The sequence below is a fragment of the Bos indicus x Bos taurus genome, chromosome 16 (genome assembly GCF_003369695.1).
Source record: "Bos indicus x Bos taurus breed Angus x Brahman F1 hybrid chromosome 16, Bos_hybrid_MaternalHap_v2.0, whole genome shotgun sequence".
Classification (NCBI taxonomy): domain Eukaryota; kingdom Metazoa; phylum Chordata; class Mammalia; order Artiodactyla; family Bovidae; genus Bos; species Bos indicus x Bos taurus.
In genome coordinates, this window is record NC_040091.1 from 34,361,741 (window position 1) to 34,384,713 (window position 22,973).

Sequence of the window (22,973 nt, forward strand, 5' to 3'; positions counted from 1 at the left end):
CCAAATGCTCTTACCTTTGCCGGTCAAATACCAGAGGATATTCATATGTTAGCTTCTTCTCTGTGAATTTGCTTTCTTCTTTTATTTCTATGGGATATTCAGTAACATCACAAGGCAAAATAAAATCACTTGTCTGTGATAGTTCAAAGGTCCTGCGCTGTCCAAAATATCCACAGTAATGACCATTGAGGGCATGCCAGAGCCTGGGGAAAGGCAAAGGCAGAGAGAAGAAAGTAACTGGAATTCAGTGGAAGTTACTCTGTTTGGGTCATTTATGTAGATTTTTCTTGGCCCAGCAGGGATTTTAAACTCGAGTCCAGAACTCTACCTATTAAATATGTGGAGCTAATCATAACATAAACATTTTTACCAGTTGGAATTCTAATCTACAACAATTTTGGAAATGTCGTTTTAAATCTATACTTATGATAACCACTTATTAAACCCAGAAGACCAGAAATGGATTTTTCCCAAAATAGTAGTGCTCATTCAACTTAAATTGACTCGTCTGTTGAATTAGGCTGTAGAATGGGCCATATCTCAGCTGTCTAATTTCTGTATCAGCATCAACAGAACTTATGGGAGGAGACATCTACTAACGGTTTCACTCTTACCAAAATCATTTCAACCGCCATCTGTATTTTCTACTATTATGGAAACGCCATACTATTTTTTACAACTGAGTTCTGGAATAAGGTGGCAAAAGAAGTGATTCTTTATACATATGCATTATTTCACTCCAAGAGGTCCTTCTAAATAACCCACATGGTTTAAAGTCATACAGAATGTCATTAGCAAGAGTATGTGTCCTATGTCTTATGGAAATAAGACACAAATAAAATAATGTCCAACAGATCTTCCATTTATGTCTTGATTTCAAGCTCAAAATAGCAAGTGATGGAAACAATCATAATGTGCCTACCTCAATGACCCAGGAGGAGAATAATCTAAATGGATTAAGAGTAGATTCTACAAAGTCTAGGTGGTATCCCAGTTCGAAGAGATAGGCACTGAGGAGGAGGTAAAACAGAGGAATCCAGTCAGGGGTCCTCACACCTGACAGTGGCCTGAGAATGTGCCCTTCCTTTCATACTTTAATTCCCCAGTGCTACGTAGATGTTTTTATGGACTTCCCAGAGACTTGACCAAAGTGAAGTTGACAAGCCCTCTCAACGCAGAAGTTAGAGGGGTGAGGGCCTGGCTTCAGGATGACTCTAAATTCATTGTGCTGGAGGCAAGGACTGAAGTAATTTTTGGTCTTGTTTTCTGGTGTTTCCTGCTTCATGTGCAGTGTTCCCAAATGACTAACCCCATCTCTCAGCCTGATTTTCTAGGAGTCAGATATAGATTTGGATCTTTACCCCTCTCTAGCCTCTGTCCCAAAGCTAAGCCTTTATTATGCTTTTTCCTATGATAAAATCAATCTTTTTGACAAACAAGATTTAGAGTGTTAAATGCTTCCCTGGTGGCTCAGTTGGTAAAGAATCTGCCTGCAGTGTGGGAGACCTGAGTTCAAACCCTGGGTTGGGAAGATCCCCTGGAGAAGGGCATGGCAACATCCTCCAGTATGCTTGCCTGGAGAATTCCATGGAGAGATGAGCCTGAGGGGCTACATACAGTTCATGGGATCGCAAAGAGTCAGAGACAACTGAGTGATTTTCACTTACACTTAGGAAGTGGCAGTGAGTATTAGCAGAAAGACTTATTTGTGAAAAGAACTGTATTCTGAGATAGCTGTTAATAGAGCTAGGTTTTTTGAACTGAGTATTTAGGGATAGCTTCACTTGAAGGAATTGTAAAAGTAATTTCTCCATGCCATAGATAACTGGTTTGAGCAGGAAAAGCTTATAAATGATAGAGGTGTGCACACATGTAACGTGTGGGGAGTGTGTGTGTGTGTGTATGTGTATTATAATGCCCAGTTAACACTTATGATGACAACTAAAAATAAGCTAGAGCAGAGACTCAAGGGACGGAGTCTTGGAAAACACCTATAATAATTAAATGTAATTTTCATGTCAGTTCATTTTTCCTATGAATAAAACAACAGATCTCTTTGACAGAGAAAGCAGCTCTGTTTGCCCTCAAATAACATCTTATCCTAAAGATTCATCTTGAACTCGGTATTTCTGAAAGATTTTCATCTTTCCATATTTCAAATGTTTTCCTTTTGTAGTGCTTCTTTTCTCAATGAATGACACTAATATTCATCTACTTTTATAATGCCTGGAATCATTTGACATCTATCTCTTACCTTCTCTTTCAGTTAAAGTTTATGTCTTCTGGATTTTGCCTCCTAGATAGTTCTCAAATCCAAAATATTTATTCCTAGCACTGTTACCACTCCCTGCGTTCACACCACTGTATTCACCAGTGACATTTAACTGGTCTTTGTGCTCCCGATATTGCTGCTCCAAAATCCATACCTCACACATTATTAATTTTAAAACATATCTCAAATTAAATGAGTGTTAGTCGTTCAACTCCTCTGCCCATGGAATTCTCCAGGCAAGAATACTGGAGTGGATAGCCATTCCCTTCTCCAGGGGATCTTCCCGATCCAGGGATCCAACCCAGGGCTCTTGCACTGCAGGCAGATTCTTTCCTGTCTGAGCTATATATAAACTCTACTAATTATGTTACTCACTCACTTAATATTTTTTGATGGCTGTTTATTTCAAGATGAAGATCCAAATCCTGAACAGTGTCTGCTACATGCTGTATGGTCTTGTCCCTGTCTGAATCACCAGGCTCAAGCTCATAGCTGGCTAGGGTCTTCTGAATTTCAGACCACGGTCATTCACACAACATAAAATATTTCTTCCTTTTCATCTTTCTTATGTTTAAACTCTTGAAAACACTTTGAAACCTCTTTATCTCCCTTGATCTTACCTACTTTTATGCCCTTAAAAGGCCAATTCATTATCATGATTTTTAATGTAATGTTTTAAACTTTCATTTTATATTGAAGTATAGTTGATTTAAAAAGTTGTGTTGGTTTCAGTATAAAACAGAGTGATTCCGTTATACATGTACATGTATATATTCTTTTCCAAATTCTTTCCCCAGGTTATTACAGAGTATCGGGCCTAGTTCCTTGTGCTATGTACTAGGTCCTTGTTGGTTATCTATTTTGAGTAGAGCAGTATGTACATGTCAATGGCAAATTCCCAATTTATCCCATCTCCCTGGTAACCAAAAATTCATCCTCTAAGATGTGAGTCTGTTTCTGTTTTGTGAATAAGCTCATTTGTATCGTTTTTTTTTTAAGATTCTGCATTTAAGTGATATCATATGGTATATGTCTTTCTGTGTGCCACTTGACTTAGTATGGCCATCTTTAGGTCCATCCATACTGCTGCAAAAGGCACTATTTCCTTCTCTCTAATGGCTGAGTAGTAGTCTGTTGTAAATGTGTACTACATCTTCTTTATTTGTCAGTGGACGTTTAGGTTGCTTCCATGTCCTGGCTATTGTGAATAGTGCTGCAATGAACACTGGCTTGCATGTATCTTTTTGAAATATGGTTTGAATTATATGTAGCAATTTGTCTCAAGAATGGTCATGAAATTTCCTTTCTCTTTATGTGTGTGTATATATATGTGTGTGTGTATGTATTTTTAGCGTTTTATGTATGTATACTTAGCATCACTAGGCAATTAAAAACAAGTAGGTTTGGTAGACCATGGCCACTATAGTTATTAATTCCAAAGTAGTAGATCTCTAAAGTCCTCATTAGAAGGGAAAAAAAATTTTTATTACTATGTATGGTGACAAGTGTTGACTTATTAAGGTGATCCTTTTACAATATATACATATATTGAGTCATTGTGTTATAATCTGAAACTAATATTTATTATTTAAAACTTCAGTTTTTAAAAAAGCTGATCCTAAGGGGAGGCTTTCGTCCTAGTAAATCATCTCTGTTTGCTCCAATTGTAGCACTGTGCTCACCCCTCTGAAGTAAGAGGAGCAACCAAGGAAGAAAAGAACCACAAAAACAAGTAGACTTTTAATGTCAATTACATTTTCATTGAAACAATTACTTCACTTTCACTTTTCTCAGCATTAGTTGTTCTTTCCTCTATTTTGTAATGACTTCTCATCCTGTGTATCCTGTAGTCTTCCCTGGGCTTGGGTCTATCTCTCTGAGCTACCCATATTGCTTAATGATTTGAAATAAGTCTACAAGAACACTTGTATTGAAAGTATACCTTTTAGTGTCGATGAGCATGGCATCTCATTTTCTTGAGTGTGGAAAATTACAAATTAGTGACTACCTTCTCAAAGCCCTTTGGTGCCACCTTTTATTTGTTTTAATCAGCTAATCAAGATTCCACTTATGGTATATGCTCAAAGTTTAACTTAAAATCCTTGACCTCATACAACCTGAATTCGCAATATGAAGGTCCATACCTTACTGAGCCATCGATGGAGGCAGTAAGTACCACTTGTTTCTCTTCTACATAGATTATTTGAACAATTTCTAATGAATGAGCACGCCAGGCAAGAAGCTGCTTGAATTTCTAGAGAGTAACAATAAAGCATATCTCTTTTAATAAGTACATACCGATCCAAATACAATCTTGAACAAAAACATTAATCATTAAAGAGCTAAGCTAATGAATGAATGGTGTAGACATCTGTACAAGACAGTGAAATCCCCACTCCAGTTATCTCTTCTATTGCTTGTTGAAGTACCAAAAATTCTATTTTTAGATATTTGTTAATCTATGCATATCCCTGGGACAGGAAATATCTTATACCTTTAGCAGCTTATCATTTAACTGAGGATTAGCAATTCATTTAGTTGAAAACTAGTAGAAGACTAGATGAAAGAAAATCTTTAGGAGAAGGGTTGTGGGGGGACTATATAATATAGTAATATTGTATATAATATATCAGAAGCAAGAGAAAGCAGAGTTAAAAGAAGATGACCAAAGGGGAGATTGGCAAGAAGACTTTTCCTATTTCCAAGTTTTATCCAGAGATTCCTGGCTAATTGTTTTTTTGTTTGTTTTGGAGGGGGGGTGTTGGTGGTGATTGAGGGATATATATGTTACTTACATACCACAAAGAATTAACAAAAGGATTGGACCCAGCTCATTCTCTTGCAAAGACATCTTGACACTTCAGGATGTGACTTATCCTCAAGTTTAGAGCCTCTAAATTGGCTCCAGCCAATTTTAAAGCATGTGGACTAGAGTTGTCAATTGGGAGACTTATTCTGTAGTTATATCCCCATAAAACATGTTCCTTCTCTGTTACTGATGAATCCAGACTAAGTCCTTACTTCTTGCTGGTTATCTATGTGGGAGATAGAATTCTGGCAGCTCGGAGTTCTATGAGACCCAAATTCATTTAGACTTTAACATGGTAAGTTAGGCACAATTCTTCCAATATTTCTTGACCTTCTGATTCAGTTCCCTACTCTTAGAGAACCAGGGTAAAGTCTACCCCCTTCTACTTATTTTCTCAAAGCTTTTCAAGAACATTGGTTGCCCGAAGGTTCTTTCTCTGCCACAGGACGGAATTCTCTTAAGGCAAGGATTTCATTAATATGGACCATATCTATAGTAAGAAATACAGTTTACTTCATGACCCAGTAAACACATGTGGTACCTGCACATGCATCTGAAACAAGTTTCAGTATCCTTCACAAAGGATACTTAATCTATATTGTGTATAATGCACAATTGATACTATCTGTTGTTCTATTCAATTGTATTGGGTTGGCCAAAAGGTTTGTTTGGCTTTTTCCGTAAAATGATATGGAAAAACCCAAACACACTTTTTGGCCAACACAATATTTCATTCCACTCCATTCTCTTCTATTCTCACAAAAGTACTGCTTGCCACTTATTAAACTGATTTTATGACTCCCCCTAGTGTATTACAACGAGTAATTAGAAAAAAACATGGAATAAAACTTTTTTCTGTAAGCATGTGAACATATATTATTTGTCTTTATGTAGATAGATTTTGACTAGTGTATCTCTTAGACTATTGGTATTCCATGGATCATCTTTTAAACAGTATTGCCTCAAGAGAACCAGATTAACCTCTGATTTATAGACTGACTTATTAAGTTTTCACTGTAGTTGTAATCCATAACTGAATCTTGTTTAATGCATGGTACATATTAGTGTATGTAATAATGAGGCGTTTTATGACCAGAGTCCATTGTGCATTTATAAATAGGCAGCCAGATACAAACTGGAAAATCACATTGTTCAAATAAAGAGAAGGTTGAAATGAGGTTGGATAGGGAAGAATTTAGATATGTTATTAAAATAGATCCTCTTCTTTTCAATTAGTGAAAATGCTTTTAAAAATCAATCCCACTATTATTCTAATTCAGTATCAACACATAACTTTGTTTTAAATATTTTCTCTGAATTTTGAAAGGTCTCAGTTGCCAGTTTGTAGGAAGTCCGTTTGTGAAAATGTAGGTTTTGAATTGTATTTTTTATCTGCTAAAATTAATATAATATTGATAATTATCACAGATAAGAGAAAACAATTAGATAACCTTCTTCTCACACATGATTCAAGCATATGATTGTTGTTGTTCCTATCACAGCATGCCATATAGTTGATACAGTAAGTTGAAACTTAGTGCTTTCCATTTGCTGGTGGTATGTATTACATGTGGAAAGAGCATTGGATTAGAGGACAGGAACCCCGATTCTGGCTCTGTCTTCATCATTAATTATGATGTGATCCCAGGCAAGCTGCTTTCTGATTTCCCTTCTGCAAATTGAAGATAGTCATACTGAAGCTAAGTATCTGAATTTTATAAAAGCTATAATGGGTTCTTGGAAACAAAAACTCTGTAGATCAAATGAAATAATGTTTGAAACAATAAGCATTCTAAAACACTCTGCAAAGAATCCCATCCTAATCTATGTATCTATGCATTAATATCAATACCTATAATCCAGAAACAAAACATTTCTGTTTAAGCTACTATTTGGCTTTTGGATTTGAAGTATTAACTTACAGGGAAATAAGCCTATGATAAAATAGTGCTTCCTTGCTGTAGTCTTTAATTAGTTTTGAATTTTTATAATATATGTAGATATATTGGCATATCCACACACGCACACAAGAAGTGCATTTTTTGTTTGTTTGTCTTAGCCATGCTGCAAGGCATCTGGTATCTTAGTTCTCCAATCAGGGTTTGAACCCGCTCCCCTTGCGATGGGAGCATGGAATCTTAACCACTGGACTGCCAGGGAAGTCCCAGGAAGTACATATTTAAATGGTTATCAACTGACATTTACATTGCATTAACACTAAAAATAGAATAACATATTTAATCATAAGGATGATTTTAGACTATAGGGGAAGAGTTTCTTGAAAATAATAATGTCTGGGTACCAGGCGGGGCTTCTAGGAAAGGTTATGAAACTTCCTTCTATGAAGTTGTATAAGATAAAGGCAATGACTGGAGGACTGCATGATGTATGATGCTCTTAAGCTCTGGGCAGACTCTAACAAATAAGTCAAAACATGAAGCAGATGCAGAATGACCAGCGGCTTGTTTGCTCACTCAACTCATTCATCCCCTATTTTCTCCAGTAGACCACTGTTACTTGTCGTATAGCTTAAGTTTCAGTAGTATCACATATGACTTGAGAGTAGGTAGTCTTGTCCTGTATTTCTAGCTTTTGTGGCATTTGGCACAGAGAAATGCTCAGTAAATGTCTTGATTCATTAATTAAACTAAAACTGAAGTTCTTACCTTTTCATCATGAGGTGATTCCAAGAAGGAACTGATATTGCAAAGGATAACGTGTCCTTCTGCATGAAATTTAAACATTGGAATTTTTAATTAGATATTCTCTTGTCTAAGTAATTATTAATACTACTCAGACTTGTTTTGATCAAGTTGTTTTGATTTAAGCATTTAAAATGGTAAGTAAAATAGTATCTGAGAGGTGTAGTGCCGCTGCAGCAGCTACAGCAGGGACTCGAGCAGGGTGGTGACCATGCGGGGGGTGGTCTCACTCTTGGAGACACCCCAGGGCACCACTGCTGCACTGGTTCTGTACCTGCTCCAAGTGTTCTTAGCGATGGCCTAGAAATGTGGTGATGCCAGCCCCTCAGAGCTAATCCACAACCTCCACAAAAATGGAATCCTCAAGGTAAAGTATTTGAAGTAATGTTGGCCTCAGACTGCTCCCACTATGCGAAATAAAACCTTTATATGGATTCTTCACAATCTATGGGGTTCCAAGCAACAATTAGTACTCCACATATGCATGCATATGTACTAGAACTTCTGTCTGATCAGCTGCATGAAGGAGCTAAAGCTGTAGGAGCTGGAAGTGAGACCCTTAAACTGCATGTTTTGCATGTATGGTTGGGTCGACTGGAAAAATCATAGGAATTGATGACATTAAACAGCTACTAAACTATTCAGTAAATAATGTTGGAAAGGATGATCCAGTGCTTTTGTTTCCAGGGAGACTGCAGCTGCTTGTGGGGGGTGGAAGATGGAGTATGCTGAAGAAGCCCCTTATGGTGCTATTCAGGAAGGAGCCACAGACCCAGCTGTGTCCCCAGGCACTAATAGACCAGTTAAAGCCTGCCAGAAGATTGATATTACAAGTGGTCTGCAAGTGAAAACCAGATATTGGAGTAATGTGGCAAGCTACGTGTTGGCAGTGTCAAAATGAAATCTCACAATGTGTGATGTGGACAGAAAGGTGATTCAGTTATATACGTATATCCTTTTTCAGATTATTTGCCATTATAGTTTGCTGCAAGATGTTGAATAATATTTCCCTGTGCTATATAGTTGTTCAGTCACTCAGTTGTGTCTGACTCTTTGCAGCCTCATGGACTGCAGCACACCAGGCTTCCCTGTCCTTCACAATCTCCCGGAGTCTGCAAGAACTTACGTTCATTGAATCAGTAATGCCATCCAGCCATCTCATCCTCTGTCATCCCCTTCTCTTCTGCCTTCAATCTTTCACAGCATCAGAGTCTTTTCCAATGAGTTGGGTCTTCACATCAGGTGGCCAAAGTATTGGAGTTTCAGCTTCAGCAACACTCCTTCCAGTGCATTTTCAGGATTGATTTCCTTTAGGATTAACTGGTTTTCTTTCTCCTTGCAGTCCACGGGACTCTCTCAAGAGTCTTCTCCAACACCACAGTTCAAAGCATCAGTTCTTCAGTGCTCAGCCTTCTTTATGGTTCAGTCGCACATCCATACTCAACTACTCAAAAAACCATAGCTTTGACTATATGGACCTTTGTCGGTAAAGTGATGTCTTTGCTTTTGAATATATTGTCTAGGTTTGTCATAGCTTTTCTTCCAAAGAGCAAGCACCTGTTGTTTTCATGGCTGCAGTCAGCATCCACAGTGATTTTGGAGCTCAAGGAAATAAAGTCTGTCACTGTCTCCATTACTGTATACTGTGTTCTACGGTAGGACCTTGCTTGTCTGTTTTATATATAGTAGTCTGTATCTGATGATCTCAAGCCCTCAGTTCAGTTCAGTTCAGTCGCTCAGTCGTGTCCGACTCTTTGCGACCCCATGAATCGCAGCACGCCAGGCCTCCCTGTCCATCACCAACTCCCGGAGTTCACTCAGACTCATGTCCATCGAGTCAGTGATGCCATCCAGCCATCTCATCCTCTGTTGTCCCCTTCTCCTCCTTCCCCCAATCCCTCCCAGCATCAGAGTCTTTTCCAATATTGACCCTAATTTATCCCTCCTCCCCCACTTTCCTGTTTGGTAACCATAAGTTTGTTTTCTGTCTCTGTGAGTCTGTTTCTATTTTGTAAATAAGTTCATTTAAATAAAGATAGCTTTAAATAAATGTTGTAAATCTACTGGTAATACTGAATGCAAACATAAATAATTGTTTTCTACAATCTCCAGAAGACTCAGGTAATTGTTAATACAAAATAATACATTGAGACTTTTGTAAGGTAACTTTGAAATGAAAAATTAGTTTTTAAAAGAGGAGACATAGAATTTAAATATTAGTATAATAGCAATATCTGGATGCAGATCTCAAGATTACAGTAGAAAATAAGGGTTGGCTGTGATAAGAAGAAGGGTAGGCTAAGCTTGAGAGAAGAAAAGAAAGCTTAGGCTTAATTCAAAAGAAGAGAGGAAATAGGAAGGAAGCATTAAAAAAATAGTGTTACATGAAAAAATTAAGACCAACTATATTGGTTATGGACTTCCCTGGTGGCTCAGATGGTAAAGCGTCTGTCTACAATGCAGGAGACCCAGGTTCAAGCCCTGGGTTGGGAAGATCCCCTGGAGAAGGAAATGGCAATCCACTCCAGTCCTGGAAAATCCCATGGACAGAGGAGCCTGGTAGGCTACAGTCTACGGGGTCGAAAAGAGTTGGACACGACTGAGCGACTTCACTTTCACTTTCATATTGGTTATAACAATAAAAGTCCCCTATAAAGAACAAATAATCCCTTTCTTCTCGTGCATGACTCCCTTTAGAATGAAGGTCAATGCCACATAACCCTTTTAAGATTATAAATAAAATCTTTACATTATTCCCAATATGCAAATAAGGGGATGGGAGTCCTCTACAGAAATCCTACAGGACTGGGGAAGCAGACTATTGGAGGGCACAGCAAAACCTTATGCTCACCAGGACCTCGGAGAAAGGAGCAGTGACCCCACAAGAGACTGAGCCAGTCTTGCCTGTGAGTGTCCAGGAGTCTCTGGTGGAGCATGGGTCAACAGTGGCCTGCTGCGGGGTCAGGGGCACTAACTAAACAGTTCATGGAGCCATGGCGTGCTGACATAAGTCCCTTTGCAGGAGGTCACCATTATGCCATTAGCCAAAACTACAAGGAGGGAACACAGCCCCACCCATCAGCAGAAAATTGGATTTAACGTTTACTGACCATGGCCTTGCCCACCAGAACAAGACCCAGATTTCCCCACAGCCATTCCTTCCTACCATGAAGCTTCAACAAGCCTCTAATCCTCATCCATCAGAGGGAGACAGAGTGAAAACCACAATCACAGGAAGTGAACCAAACTGATCACATAGATCACAGCCTTGTCTAAATCAAAGGAATTATAAGCCATGCCATGTAGGGCTACCCAAGGTGGATGGGTCATGGTGGAGAGTTCTGACAAAACGTGGTCTACTGGGGAAGGGAATGGTAAACCACTTCAGCATTCTTGCCTTGAGAAGTCCATGAACAGTGTAAAAAGGAAAAAAGATGTGACACTGAAAGATGAACTTCCCAGGTTGGTAGGTGCCCAATATGCTACTGGAGATCAATGGAAAAATAGGTCCAGAATGAATGAAGAGGCTGTACCAAAGCAGAAAGAACACCCAGATGTGCATGTCTCCTGTTGTGAAAGTAAAGTCTGATGCTGTAAAGAACAATATTGCTTAGGAACCTGGAATGTCAGGTCGATGAATCAAGGCAAATTGGAAGTGGTCAAACAGAAGATGGCAAGAGTGAACATCGACATTTTAGGAATCAATGAACTAAAATGGACTGGAATGGACAAATGTAATTCAGCTTACCATTATATCTACTACTGTGGGCAAGAATCCCTTAGAAGAAATGGAGTAGCCATCATAGTCAGCAGAAGAGTCTGAAGTGCAGTACTTAGATGCAATCTCAAAAATGACACAATGATCTCTGTTCATTTCCTTGATTACTATCACAGTAATCGAGGTCTATACCCCAAACAATAATGCTGAAGAACCTGAAGTTGAAGACCTACAAGAAGACCTTCTATGAAGACCTACAAGACCTTCTAGAACTAACACCAAAAAAGATATCCTTTTCATTATAGGAGACTGGAATGCAAAAGTAGGAAATCAAGACATACCTGGAGGAGCAGGCAAGTTTGGCTTTGGATTACTAAGTGAAGCAGGGCAAAGGCTAACAGAGTTTTACCAAGAGAACACACTGGTCATAGAAAACACCCTCTTCCAACAACACAAAAGATGACTCTACACATGGACATCACCAGATGGTCAATACCGAAATCAGACTGAGTATATTCTTTGCAGCTGAAGATGGAGTCACTATACAGTCAATGAAAACAAGACTGGGAGCTGACTGTGACTCAGATCATGAACTCCTTATTGTCACATTTAGACTTAAATTGAAGAAAAGTAGAGAAAACCACTGTGCCACTCAGGTATGACTTAAATCCCTTATACAGTGGAAGTGACAAATAGATTCAAGGGATTAGATCTGATAGACAGAGTGCCTGAAGATCTATGGACAGAGGTTCATAGCATGGAATAGGAGGCGGTGATCAAAACCATCCCCAAGAAAAAGAAATGTGAAAAGGCCAAATAGTTGTCTGATGAGGCGTTACAAATATGTGAGAAGAGAAGAGAAGCAAAAGACAAAGGAGAAAAGGAAAGATATGCCCATCTGAATGCAGCATTCCAATAAATAGCAAGAAGAGATAAGAAAGCCTTCCTAAGTGAACAATGCAAAGAAATAGAGGAAAACAGTAGAGTTGGAAAGAGAATTAGAGACACCAAGGGAACATTTCATGCAAAGATGGCACAATAAAGTACAGAATGATATGGACCTAACAGAAACAGCAGATATTAAGAAGAGGTGGCAAGAATATACAGAAGAACTATACCAAAAAAAAAAAAAAAATCTAATGATCCAGATAACCACAATGGTGTGACCACTTACCTAGAGCCAGACATCCTGGAGTACAAAGTCAAGTGGGACTTAGGAAGAATCAGTACAAGCAAGCTAGTGGAGATGGTGGAATTCCAGCTGAGCTATTTCAAATCTGAAAAGATGATGCTATGAAAGTGCTGCACTCAATATGCCAGCAAATTTGGAAAACTCAGCAGTGGCCACAGGACTGGAAAAGGTCAGTTTTCATTCCAATCCTAAAGAAGTGCAATGCCAAGGAATGTTCACACTACCCCACAATTGCACTCATTTCACATGCTAGCAAAGTAATGCTGACTTAGCAGCAGCAGCAGGCTTCAACAGTATGTGAACCAAGAACTCCCAGGTGTTCAAGCTGGATTTAGAAAAGGCACAAGAACCAGAGATAAAATTGCCAACAACTTTTGGAAAAACAAGAGAATCCCAGAAAAACATCTACTTCTGCTTGACTACACTAAAGCCTTTGACTGCATGGATCACAACAAACTGTGGAAAATTCTTCAAGAGATGGGAATACTCTATCACCTGACCTGCCTCCTGCGAAACCTGTGTGCAGGTCAAAAAGCAACAGTTAGAACCGGACATGGAACAACAGACTGGTTCCAAATCGGAAAAGGTGTACATCAAGGCTGTATATAGTCACCCTGCTTATTTAACTTTTATGCAGAATACACCATGGAAATGCTGGGCTGGATGAAGCACAAGCTGGAATCAAGATTGCCAGGAGAAATATCAATAACCTCAGATATGCAGATGACACCACCCTTGTGTAGGAAAGTGAAGAACTAAAGAGCCTCTTGATGAAAGTGAAAGAGGAGAGTGAAAAAGCTGGCTTAAGACTCAACATTCAAAAAATGAAGATCATGGCATCTGGTCCCATCACTTCATGGCAAATAGATGGGGAAGCAATGGAAACAGTGATAGACCTTATTTTCTTGGGCTCCAAAATCGCAGCCATGAAATTAAAAGATGCTTGCTCCTTGGAAGAAAAGGTATGACCAACCTAGACAGCATATTAAAAAGCAGAGATATTACATTGCCATCGAATGTTCATCTAGTCAAAGCTGTGGTTTTTCCAGTAATGTATGGATGTGAGAGTTGGTCCATAAAGATGGCTGAGTGCTGAAGAATTGATGTTTTTGAACTGTTGTGTTGGCGAAGACTCTTGAGAGAGTCCCTTGGACAGCAAGGAGATCAAACCAATCAATCCTAAAGGAAATCCATCCTGAATATTCATTGGAAGGACTGATGGCTGAAGCTGAAATTCCGATACTTTGGCCAATTCATGTAAAGACTTGACTCATTAGTAAAGACCCTAATGCTGGGAAAGATTGAAGGCAGGAGAAGGGGATGACAGAGGATGAGATGGTTGGATGGCATCACTGACTCAATGGACATGATTTTGAGCAAGCTCTGGGAGATGGTGATGGACAGGGAAGCCTGGCATGCTGTAGTCCACGGGGTCGCAAAAAGTCAGACACACCTGAGCAAGTGAACAACAGTCCTATACCCAATTTAATGACAGAAGAAATCATATGTCTTGCTTTAAATACAGAGCTAGAAATGAAATAGGTTCTCCTGACATCCTTTCATTCTTCTGTTTATTTGGCAGCTTGGGTATCCTTCCGTTTCAATAACTGTCACAGTGTTATCCTATATCCATTTTTATATCATGTAGGTTGTTAAGATACCTGTGGCCAGCTGCATAACAGCAGTGACTTACCCGTATTTCCAGTCAGTAGTATTCTTGTACATGAATCAGTGAACAGCGATGTCAGAGAAATGGCAGCATGTTTTGTGAAAGGTAGAATATCTTTCAGTAGTCTTCCCTGTATAAAATATGATAATAAATTATATAAACATCAGTATTGGAGTTGAGTTTATAGATAATTTATCCCAAGAGCTGTATACTAATTATAATGTGATTTCTCTTCTAATTATAACATGATTTCTCTTCTTCATAATAAAAATAATTTGAAATTATGATGCTTTTGAACTGTGGTGTTGGAGAAGACTCTTGAGAGTCCCTTGGATGGCAAGGAGGTCCAACCAGTCCATCTTAAAGGAGATCATTCCTGGGTGTTCTTTGGAAGGAATGATGCTAAAGCTGAAACTCCAGTACTTTGGCCACCTCATATGAAGAGTTGACTCATTGGAGAAGACTCTGATGCTGGGAAGGATTGGGGGCAGGAGGAGAAGGGGATGACACAGGATAGATGGCTGGATGGCATCACCGACTCGATGGACATGAGTTTGAGTGAACTCTGGGAGTTGGTGATGGACAGGGAGGCCTGGTGTGCTGTGATTCATGGGGTCGCAAAGAGTCGGACATGACTGAGCGACTGAACTGAACTGAACTGATAAGGACTTATTTCCTTGAAACTAAATATTAGTAAAAGTGGGGTCAACTGTTAACTATAACCATCTAGACTCTTAACTGCACATCACCTCTATACTTGTAGGTTGTTTTCTATCACTTCCGATAACCCTCTTCATGCAGTTCCTCAACCCCTTTCCAGTGATATATTCTCCTTTTAAATAAACATGATTTTCATATTTAAGTGTTTCTCACTTACTTTAAGCCAGAATGTTGTATTTGTCCTTTCAGAAATACCTATTTTTGAATATTGGTACAAGACAGATTGCAAGAGATTCAAACTTGGCAGGTTGTTTTTCAGTGCTTAGTGTAAGTCATCACTGACTTTCATATACATTTCTGTACTTACTTGGAGAATAAAAGTCAAAACATAGGAAGAAAAATTTTGAATCTGATACTTGTTTCCTGAGATTTAGTTGGATATGATATTTTCTCCTCCTATTGTTCACACACTTTTATTATTTACCTATTTTGGAGGGAGGGCGAAATGTCACTGCTCCAATACCTGGATCGTCTCAGAGAAAATCATTGTTTACAGTATTTCATAGCATTTTCAAACCAAGAAAGTGAAGTCGCTCAGTCGTGTCCGACTCTTTGCGACCCCATGGACTGTAGCCTATCAGTTTCCTCCATCCATGGGATTTTCCAGGCAAGAATACTGGAGTGGGTTACCATTTCCTTCTCCAGGAGATCTTCCCAACCCAGGGATTGTACTTGGGTCTCCCACATTGTAGGCAGATGCTTTACCATCTGAGCCACCAGGAATCAAGAGTTTCTCACTAATAAGTTAGAATCAACTGATCAGTTGGAGGTTTTATACAGCAGACAGTATGCTGTCCTGTGTTGTTGAACCTATCTGCCATACAAAACTTGCTGTTTTCTGAGTTTCCCTCTAGAGAGGAATCCGATAAGTGATGCCATCTCCCTTGCTGTTCACCATCATCAGTCTACTCAAATCCTTACTTCTGTCATTTCTGTCCACCTAATTCAAACCCCCTGCCCTACTTTCCACCCCCAAATCATTTAAAGTCTTTCAGTAAATGAAAGTTATCTCTTCATTGTAAAGTGTTTAGGACCCTCAATATAATGTAATAACTTCTTCCAGTAGCTTGGAAAGCTAAAATTTCATGTATAGTCCACATTTCAGTGTTCTTACACTGTTTAATGATGTATTCATCATTAATATTATATGTTATTTAAATCTTAGTTTTCTGAATGCTGTTTTAAGCCAACTTTTTCACTCTCCTCTTTCATTTTCATCAAGAGGCTCTTTAGTTCTTCTTCACTTTCTGCCACAAGGGTGGTGTCATCTCTGTATCTGAGATTATTGATATTTCTCCTAGCAATCTTGATTCCAGCATGTGCTTCATCCAGCCCGACATTTCCATGATGTATTCTGCATATAAGTTAAATAAGCACGGTGACAATATACAGCCTTGATGTACGCCTTTCCCAATTTGGAACCAGTCTGTTGTTCCATGTCCAGTTCTGTGATTCCTGATGTGCATACATATTTCTCAGGAGGCAGGTCAGGTGGTCTGGTATTCCCATCTCTTTCAGAATTTTCCACAGTTTATTGTGATCCACACAGTCAAAGGCTTTGGCATAGTCAATAAAGCAGAAATAGATGTTTTTCTGGAACTCTCTTGCTTTTTCCATGATCCAACAGATGTTGGCAATTTGATCTCTGGTTCCTCTGCCTTTTCTAAATCCAGCTTGAATGTCTGGAAGTTCACAGTTCACGTACTGTTGAAGCCTGGCTTGGAGAATTTTGAGCATTACTTTGCTAGTGTGAGTTGAGTGCAATTGTGCAGTAGTTTGAGCATTCTTTGGCAGTGCCTTTCTTTGGGTTTAGAATGAAAACTGACCTTTTCCAGTCCTGTGGCCACTGCTGAGTTTTCCAGATTTGCTGGCATATTTAGTGTAGTACTTTCACAGCATCATCTTTTCAGATTTGAAGCAGCTCAGCTGGAATTCCATCACCTCCACTAGCTTTGTTCATAGTGATGCTTCCTAAGGCCCACTTGACTTCACATTCCAGGATGTCTGACTCTAGGAGAGTGATCACACCATCCTGGTTATCTGAGTCATGAAGATCTTTTTTGTATAGTCTTCTGTGTATTCTTGCCACCTCTTTTTAATATCTCCTGCTTCTATTAGGCCCATACCATTTCTGTCCTTTATTGTGCCCATCTTTGCTTGAAATGTTCCCTTGGTATCTCTAATTTTCTTGAAGAGATCTCTAGTCTTTCCCGTTCTATTGTTTTCCTCTATTTCTTTGCACTGATCATTGAGGAAGGCTTTCTTATCTCTCCTTGCTATTCTTTGGAACTCTGCATTCAAATGGGTATATCTTTCCTTTTCTCCTTTGCCTTTCATGTCTTTTCTTTTCTCAGCTATTTGTAAGGCTTCCTCAGACAACCATTTTACCTTTTTGCATTTCTTTTTCTTGGGGATGGTCTTGATCATTGCCTCCTGTACAATGTCATTAAGCTCTATCCGTAGTTCTTCAGGGACTCTATCAGATCTAATCCCTTGAATCTATTTCTCACTTCTATTGTATAATAATAAAGGATTTGGTTTAGATCATACCTGAATGGTCTTGTGGTTTTCCCTACTTTCTTCAATTTAAGTCTGAATTTGGCAATAAGGAGTTCATGATCTGAGCCACAGTCAGCTCCTGGTCTTGTTTTTGCTGACTGTGTAGAGCTTTTCCATCTTTGGCTGCAAAGAGTATAATCAATCTGATTTTGGTTTTGACCATCTGTGATGTCCCTGTGTAGAGTCTTCTCTTGTGTTGTTGGAAGAGGGTGTTTGCTATGACCAGTGCGTTCTCTTGGCAAAACTCTGTTAGCCTTTGACCTGCTTCATTTTGTACTCCAAGGCCAAATTTGCCTGTTACTCCAGATATCTCTTGACTTCCTACTTTAGCATTCCAATCCCCTATACTGAAAAGGACATCTTTTTTCGGTGTTAGTTCTAAAAGGTCTTGTAGGTCTTCATAGAACCATTCAACTTCAGCTTCTTCAGCATTATTGGTCAGGGCATAGACTTGCATTACTGTGATAGTGAATGGTTTGCCTTGGAAACAAAGAGATCATTCTGTCTGTTTCTGAGATTGCATCCAAGTACTGCATTTCGGACTCTTTTGTTGACAATGATGTCTACTCCATTTTTTCTAAGGGATTCTTGCCCACAGTGGTAGATACAATGGTCACCTGAGTTAAATTCACCCATTCTGGTCCATTTTAGTTCACTGATTCCTAAAATGTCAATGTTCACCCTTGCCGTCTCCTGTTTGACCACTTCCAATTTGTCTTGATTCATGGACTGAACATTCCAGGTTCCTATGCAATATTGCTCTTTACAGCATTGGACTTTACTTCCATCACCAGTCACATCCCCAACTGGGTGTTGTTTTTGCTTTGGCTCCATCTCTTCATTCTTTCTGGAGTTATTTCTCCACTGATCTCCAGTAGCATATTGGGCACCTACCAGCCTGGGAAGTTCATCTTTCAGTGTCCTATCTTTTTGCCTTTTCATACTCTTCACGGGGTTCTCAAGGCAAGAATGCTGAAGTGGTTTGATATTCCCTTCTCCAATGGACCATGTTTTGTCAAAACTCTCCACTATGACTCATCTGTCTTGGGTGGCCCTACACGGCATGGCTCATAGTTTCATTGAGTTAGACAAGGCTGTGGTCCATGTGATCAGTGAGTTTTCTGAGATTGTGGTTTTCATTCTGCCTGCCCTCTGTGGGATAGGGATAAGAGGCTTATAGAAGCTTCCTGATGGGAGAAACTGACTGGATGGGCGGGGCCATGCTCAGTAAATCTTTAATCTAATTTCGTGTTGATGGATGGGCTGTGTTCCTTCCCTGTTGTTTGACCTGAGGCCAAACTATGGTGGAGATATTGAAGATAATGGTGACCTCCTTCAAAAGGTCCCATGCAGGCATTGCTGCACTCAGTGCCCCCAACCCTGCAGCAGGCTACCACTGACCCACACCTCCACCAGAGACTCCTGGGCACTCATGGGCAAATCTGGGTCAGTCTCTTGTGGGATCACTGCTCCTTTCTCCTGGGTCCTAGTGTACACAAAGTTTTATTTGTGCCTTCCAAGTGTCTGTTTCCCCAGTCCTGCATAAGATCTGGCAGCTCTATGGTGGGGTTAATGGTGACCTTCTCCAAGAGGGCTTATGCCCTATGCCATACCCACATTGACTGCACCCAGACCCCCTGCCCCTGGTGCACTCCATTGCTGTCTCCACAGAATACAGTCAAACACAGTTCTGGCTCAGTCTCTGTGGAGTCTCTGAGCCCTGGTGTGCACAAGGTTTGTTTGAACCCTCCAAGCGTCTCTGGCAGGTAAGGGGTTCAATTCTAAATGTGATTTCACCCCTCCTACAATCTTGCTGGGGCTTTTCCTATGCCCTTGGACGTTGGGTATCTTTTTTTGGTGGGATCCAACGTTCTCCTGTTGATGGTTGTTCAGCAGTGAGTTGTAATTTTGGAGTTTTCACAGGAGAGGATGAGCACACATCCTTCTACTCTGCCATCTTCATGACTTCATCTCCATTACTTCATGGCAAGTCGATGGGGAAACAATGGAAACAGTGACAGACTTTATTTTATTTTATTTATTTTTTTGGCTCCAAAATCACTGCAGATGGTGACTGCAGCCATGAAATTTAAAAATGCTTGCTCCTTAGAAGAAAAGCTATAACCCACCTAGACAGCATATTAAAAAGCAGAGACATTACTTTGCCAACAAAGGTCCATCCAGTAGTCATGTATGGATGGGAGAGTTGGACTATAAAGAAAGCTGAGCACCAAAGAATTGATGCTTTTGAACTGTTGTGTTGGAAAAGACTCTTGAGAGTCCCTTGGACTGCAAGGAGATCCAACCAGTCCATCCTAAAGTAAATCAGTCCTGAGTATTCATCGGAAGGACTAATGCTGAAGCTGAAACTCCAATACTTTGGCCAGCTGATGTGAAGAACTGACTCGTTGGAAAAGACCCCTGATATTGGGAAAGATTGAAGATGGGAGGAGAAGGGGATGACAGAGGATGAGATGGTTGGATGGCATCATCGACTTGATGGACTTGAGTTTGAGTAAGCTCCGGGAGTTTTTGATGGACAGGGAGGCCTGGTATGCTGCAGTCCATGGGGCTGCAAAGACTTGGACACTACTGAGTGACTGAACTGATTATTTAAATATCCAATGAAATATATAGTGGGATGTATTTGTAGCTCAATGTAAAGAAAGATCGGAAATACAGTAGTTGTCTTAGCAGTTTTGATGATTTGATCTTTTGAGTTACAAAATTGACCTAAATTTTTGAGTAGTATTTTCAGTGAGTAGACTGCAAAACCAGCCATTTGGCTAGAAGATTGAACACTAATAAAATTAGATGCTATATCGAACCTTAGGGGGCTAAGGTTTATTCAATAATCCTTTTTATCTTTCCCGTTCTTTGCTGTTCCAGGTAAATGACAGGCCCTGACCTCCATAGTCCACAAGCGGAGATGTCCGTCCTCATGTGCAGTGACGAGGATAGGTGGTGGTTGAGCATCTGTTTCATTGGTGCCTCCGGGAGGCTTTTTGTCCACTGGCTGTTGCTCTCTCACAGCAACATCTGTTTGCTCACCTGTTGGAAAATTAGTGAGTTACCAGTGTTTGTTGTACTTGGCATTTCAAATTTTATAGAATATAAAAGAGGAAGCAAGTAGGAAAATAGAAAAAAAAAAAAAACTCACATTCTTTTCCCTAGAATTAAAAAAAAATTTTTTTTTTAAATCTTAGAGAACTTCAGTCAGTGCAGAGAACAAAAAACTTTTAACAAATGGAATCCTGTATTACTGGAAAAAACTAAAAGAGCTCATTTTGGGTTCTATTACAAAAGCCTCTGTACTGTACATGGTAGTTAAAACTAGGTATACATCCAGTATGAGTCCTATACAGTAAAAAAAGGCTTATGAATCTAGTATAAGCTTCAGGGCAGCAGGCTGGAGACTAAGAAGCTCAGTAGTACTTTGGATTTTTAAAATCTAAAGTTAATAGTTATAAAAGCATCATAATAATGTAAACTCTGTCTCTTAGATTACTGAATCCTATAGCACCTCAGCATTTAGTCACAAAAAAGAATATACATTAATTCTAAGTAGTCTCACCTAAACTCCCTGTGGCAAAGAAGTGAAGAAAGGGAGGCGATTTCATACTAACCTTTAAGCTCACTCTCATGTATGCTCTGTTTGCTTCCCTGAATTTGGGGAAAAAGAGAATATTTATGGTATTGTAAGGAAATGTGATACACTGAATGAATAGATTTTTGTCATAGTTAAATTTATATCTCCAAGCATTAACTTTAAAGTTACTTTACAATTAATTCTTTGAAAAGATGCATTGCAGTGATTTTCATGTTTATAAGTAGGGTATTTATAACACAGCCTTTTCCTAGTGGCTCCAGTGTAGCATAATAACGAGAGTAATTAAATACCTAGAGCTTGCTACATTCTTGGTGTATAATGTCTCTAATTCCATTAACAACCATACCAGTTAGGTTCTACTATTCCCTTTTTGTATTGCTGAAGAAATGGAAACTCAGAGGTTAAGTGACATCTCTAAAGCTTGGATTTAAGTACAAGTCTGTTTGATACATCCTTACAAGCTGATTATTTCCACTATGCTAGTGCTTTTAAAATAATTTATACAGTGAAAACTTTCCTTCAAACAAAATCTCAACTAGAAATAAAAATATATAAAAAAATATAAAATATGAAACCAAGAACACAGTTTGAAAACCATTTCATTACATTGTGTTGTAACATAATCACATGCTGTCTCTTTCCTCTGTGAAATGTATATAATACTTTTTAGCAAAAGAGATAGTCTAAAATTATTATTTAATAAACATAAAAATAGCCTATGTAATTTATTTTATTCATGAAATAAATAAATTTATTTATTTATTATTGCATATAGGAAAGCCTTGAAAAATAGTGGGAAAAAAGATAAAAACAGTTTAGACATTGCTTTTTAGGGAAAACAAAAAAGATTTTACCTACTACGTGCAACAAATTATTGAGCAAACATTGGCAATAACAGGAAGGCACACTCTCCTTTTCTCTTGCTTACCTTGCTACTCTGTGGACCCTTGCTAGAATCACACTGGGATGAAGAACATACAGAATCCTGACTTGATCTCCTATAAGGAGAGGGAGGAAGCCCAAGGAGGAAAAGTTAAGATATTTTTTCATACTCAGAAGGTGCTCTCCTCTGTTTTAATTTAAGCTGGTTACTTTTTTTTTTTTTTTTTAGCATCTCTGGATTTTAGTGTGGATACTGCTCAGGTGTAGGAAATAAAAATCTGTTCTTTCCCACTGTTACGGCTACATTTAGTCCCAGAGGCTCTGACACTGAAATGGTGAGGAGTGAGGTGGCTGTGAGGAGGCTTGGAAAACCTAGTAACTTCTGCTCTATAGTTTCTAATTCTGCTACAATGGGCTGAAAACTGGCATAGTGTTCTGGTGCAGATATATACAGATGAGGTCCTCAAAATATTCTCAGAACATTTCAAGTCAAGGAGTAAGGAAGATGTTATATTCTGGCTCACTTCTGGATGATGAGATAGTACATAAGCCTTTGATTTCTCTCCAGAGATGTGTTTTTCATTGCCTATTGAAATCAGAGCTCTCAGGCAAATATAAATAGGAAAAACACCTTTTCTTAAACTTAAAAAAAAAAAAAAATCCCTTGCTCTCTTGGAATGGATGATGATTGCTCAGTTATAGCGGATGTCATATGAAACCTGCTTCCATATGATCTTTCATATTTTCCCTATAAATCTTTTTTTTTTCTGCTTTATATCAGTGCTGATAGAGTTGTATTTTAGCTGCAAGTGGGGTCAAGTGAGCAGTTTTCCTCTCTGC

The 22,973-nt window shown here is 39.1% G+C and overlaps 1 protein-coding gene and 1 pseudogene across 2 annotated transcripts in view; one reads left to right on the top strand and one right to left on the bottom strand.

Annotated features, from left to right (window-relative positions):
* The window catches only part of WDR64 (WD repeat domain 64), a 120,301-nt gene that overhangs the window by 13,917 nt on the left and 83,411 nt on the right, over positions 1 to 22,973 (bottom strand). For both annotated transcript variants that reach the window (XM_027565949.1, XM_027565948.1), the window contains 7 exons: positions 22,180 to 22,249; positions 21,268 to 21,304; positions 20,550 to 20,692; positions 14,387 to 14,492; positions 7,748 to 7,806; positions 4,417 to 4,526; positions 15 to 203 (listed from right to left, as the gene is read on the bottom strand). In XM_027565949.1, the coding sequence (XP_027421750.1) occupies positions 15 to 203; positions 4,417 to 4,526; positions 7,748 to 7,806; positions 14,387 to 14,492; positions 20,550 to 20,692; positions 21,268 to 21,304; positions 22,180 to 22,249 (714 nt within the window). The remainder of the gene's footprint in view (positions 1 to 14; positions 204 to 4,416; positions 4,527 to 7,747; positions 7,807 to 14,386; positions 14,493 to 20,549; positions 20,693 to 21,267; positions 21,305 to 22,179; positions 22,250 to 22,973) is intronic.
* LOC113907081 lies at positions 7,968 to 8,924 on the top strand (annotated as a pseudogene).